This window comes from Pongo pygmaeus, chromosome 3, assembly GCF_028885625.2.
Source record: "Pongo pygmaeus isolate AG05252 chromosome 3, NHGRI_mPonPyg2-v2.0_pri, whole genome shotgun sequence".
NCBI lineage: Eukaryota > Metazoa > Chordata > Mammalia > Primates > Hominidae > Pongo > Pongo pygmaeus.
The window spans coordinates 6150548-6153372 of NC_072376.2; the positions used below are offsets into that span (position 1 = coordinate 6150548).

At 48.7% G+C, this 2825-nt stretch overlaps 1 protein-coding gene across 1 annotated transcript; it reads right to left on the minus strand.

Moving 5' to 3' along the window:
• Positions 1-672: 672 nt before the first annotated feature.
• BLOC1S4 (biogenesis of lysosomal organelles complex 1 subunit 4) lies at positions 673-2389 on the minus strand. Its single transcript, XM_054484740.2, has one exon. The coding sequence runs from the start codon at positions 1831-1833 to the stop codon at positions 1180-1182; it is 654 nt and encodes a 217-aa protein (XP_054340715.1). The 5' UTR covers positions 1834-2389; the 3' UTR covers positions 673-1179.
• Positions 2390-2825: the final 436 nt, after the last annotated feature.

The following is a 2825-nucleotide window of genomic DNA, read 5'->3' on the forward strand; positions in this document are numbered from 1 at the left end:
TCCTGGCTAACACACTGATACCCCGTCTCTACTAAAAAAAATACAAAAAAATTAGCCGGGCATGGTGGCGGGAGCCTGTAGTCCCAGCTACTCAGGAGGCTGAGGCAGGAGAATGGCGTGAACCCGGGAGGCGGAGCTTGCAGTGGGCCGAGATTGCGTCACTGCACTCCAGCCTGGGCGACAGAGCAAGAGTCTGTCTCAAAAAAAAAAAAAAAAAGAAGAAATATACCATGCTCTGAAATAGAAGCTACAGCTTTTCACATTAGCTCTCTAAAGGAAGTATACTCTAGCCTCTTTTCTTTATCCCACTACCAAAAGCACATGAGCAGTACGTCCATTTCAAACAAACACAAGGAAATATGTAAAGCTCTTTTCAGAAGGAAATCATTTCCAATAAAACTCAAAATTTCTATTAATATCTAAATTATAAACCAAACACTGGCAACCCACATATATATATATATATATATATATATATATATATGTTTGCTATGGACAAATGAAGACTGTGAGGTCATACTTTCAAATACAACTTTGGAATTAGTCACAAAAAATCAACATATATTCTCAGAAATTGTACCATTTCCTTTGGTTTACAATCCACGCTACAGGAGGTTTAATATAATATTAAATAATGTACCATTTACCCTAAAAGTAGGTTCTAGAAAACTATTAGGATTGAATAATAACAAGGCTTTAATAGCTCAATTTTCTTATGATTATACAAACATAGAAATCTTGAAAAGGTAACGCCGTTTAGTAAAATCCATAAAAATAACAGTTTTGCCACAGTGCAGAGAAAATTCATTCAGTTTGATTCCCCATGCCCTCGCCAAGCAGCTTTCTGATTAGAGCTGGAAGACACAGGCTGGGTGCAGTGGCGACCCCGTAGTCCCAGCTACTGGGGAGGCTGAGGTGGAAGGATCACTTGAGCCCAGGAGTTTCCGAACAGTCTGGGCAACATACCAAGACCGTGTCTCTTTTTTTAAAATTGGAAGACATAAAGTCTATACATTCTACACTGAATCATGAATATACATACTACGGAGAGTTTGTAGAAAGTAAACTTTAAAATCCCACACTCCAACATCATATATGTCCATGAGCAGGATTTGCAATTCACTTCATACTGGAGGTAAGCACCCCAGCTGGGGTCCTCTTGCCGCAGTGGTCAGGCCGTCAGAGCTGAGGCCTTTCACTGCAACAAGGGAAGTAGTCTTCGGTCCGAAACAGGACGGGGGCTTCGTAGCCGGCTTGCTGTGGCCTCGAGGGAGCAGACTTGCTAAAGAGCGAGGGCACGTTCATAGTGTGCAGGAGCTTCTTGAACGCCCTGGGGAAGGTGCCCAGCTCGGCCTCGGCCTTGGTGACCTGCTCCTCCATCCTGGCCACGCGGCCCCCCACCATCCTCACGAAGGCCTCCAGCCGGTCGATCCTGCTGTAGATGCGCCGCATCTCGGCGGCCTTCGCGTGGATGCGCGGCACGCCCTCGCTGACGACGTGGGACGAGTCGCCGCGAAGCATGTCCAGCATGCCCACGAACTCGTCCACTCTGGTGAGCAGGTCCTCCAGGCTCGCGTCCAGGGCCTCGACCTCGGGCCGCGCCCCAGCCCCGGGCAGCAGGCAGGCGGCGTAGCCCGCAGCGGCGCGGCGAAGCAGCGGCAGGTCGCGGCCCGGCACGCCATCCTCCGCGCCCTCGTCCTCCCACGGCCCCGAGGCGCTGCTATGGCTCTGGGACACAGTGCCACTGTCCCCGCTCCAGGCGGCGCCCTGCGGCTCGGCCTCTTCCGCCAGCCCCTCTGGCGGCGCTCCGCCATCCGAAAAGCTACCCTCCATGGCCCGGGACCACCCGACTGCGCAGCGCTCGCTTCCGGCCTCCGCGCGCTCACGCACACGCACGCACGCGCGCTCACGCCTTTGCTTCCGGCGGCCTGCGAGAGCGTCTGTGCACGCGCATCCACCTTTGTTTCCGGCCTCCCAGCGCGTTCACACTCACGCATGCGCGTTCACGCTCACGCATGCGCGCTGCGGTTTTCTCGCGCCCGAACTCACATTCAACCTTTTTTTTTTTTTTTTAAGCGAAGGTATAGCAGGAATACAATACAGTGCGTATATTTTAAGTGTGCACGTTGATGACTTTGTACACATCCATACAACCATGCATCTTCTATCCGGATCAACAGGTAGGACATGTCCAGCACCCATGAAAGTCTCCCTCCTGTCCTTCATTTCTTTTTGCTGTTTATAGTAAAATAAATGAGATAAGCAAGACGAAACACAAAAGGGATGGACCTTGACGACTTTGGATGATTTTTAAAGTCTTCAGCTTCGTCTGATTGCAAATGGTGTAAAACTAAGAAATAGTAATGGTTTCCAAGCAAATATCAAATCCAGGGTACTGCCAGAAAAAAACAAAGATGAAGTTGAGATGTGACGGTTAAATCCTTTAAAATCTCAGAAAAAGCAAAGACGGTGCCTCAGGATACCATTCAGTTAGACTAACAGCTCCTGAAAGAGATTAATGGTGTGGCTCACAGAGTCCATCAATCAAACCACAAGGCCTCCAGAAGGCTTAAGGCTTGTTCGTCAGTATTAGCAGAAGCCCAAGATAGAGATGGACTTATCTCAAAGGGATTTGCAGGTAGCACTTTTGTCTAACGGAGTGAACCCCGATGAGATTCACAGGAGACCTATAAAGTTTTTTAAAGATAATTATATTGACATAAACATTGCAGACTGGACTGAAAGAACAGGCCTTTGGATCCCCTCTCCCCACACTTCTACAAGCAGGAATCAGACTGAGAAAAAGATTCATTGGCAAACACATG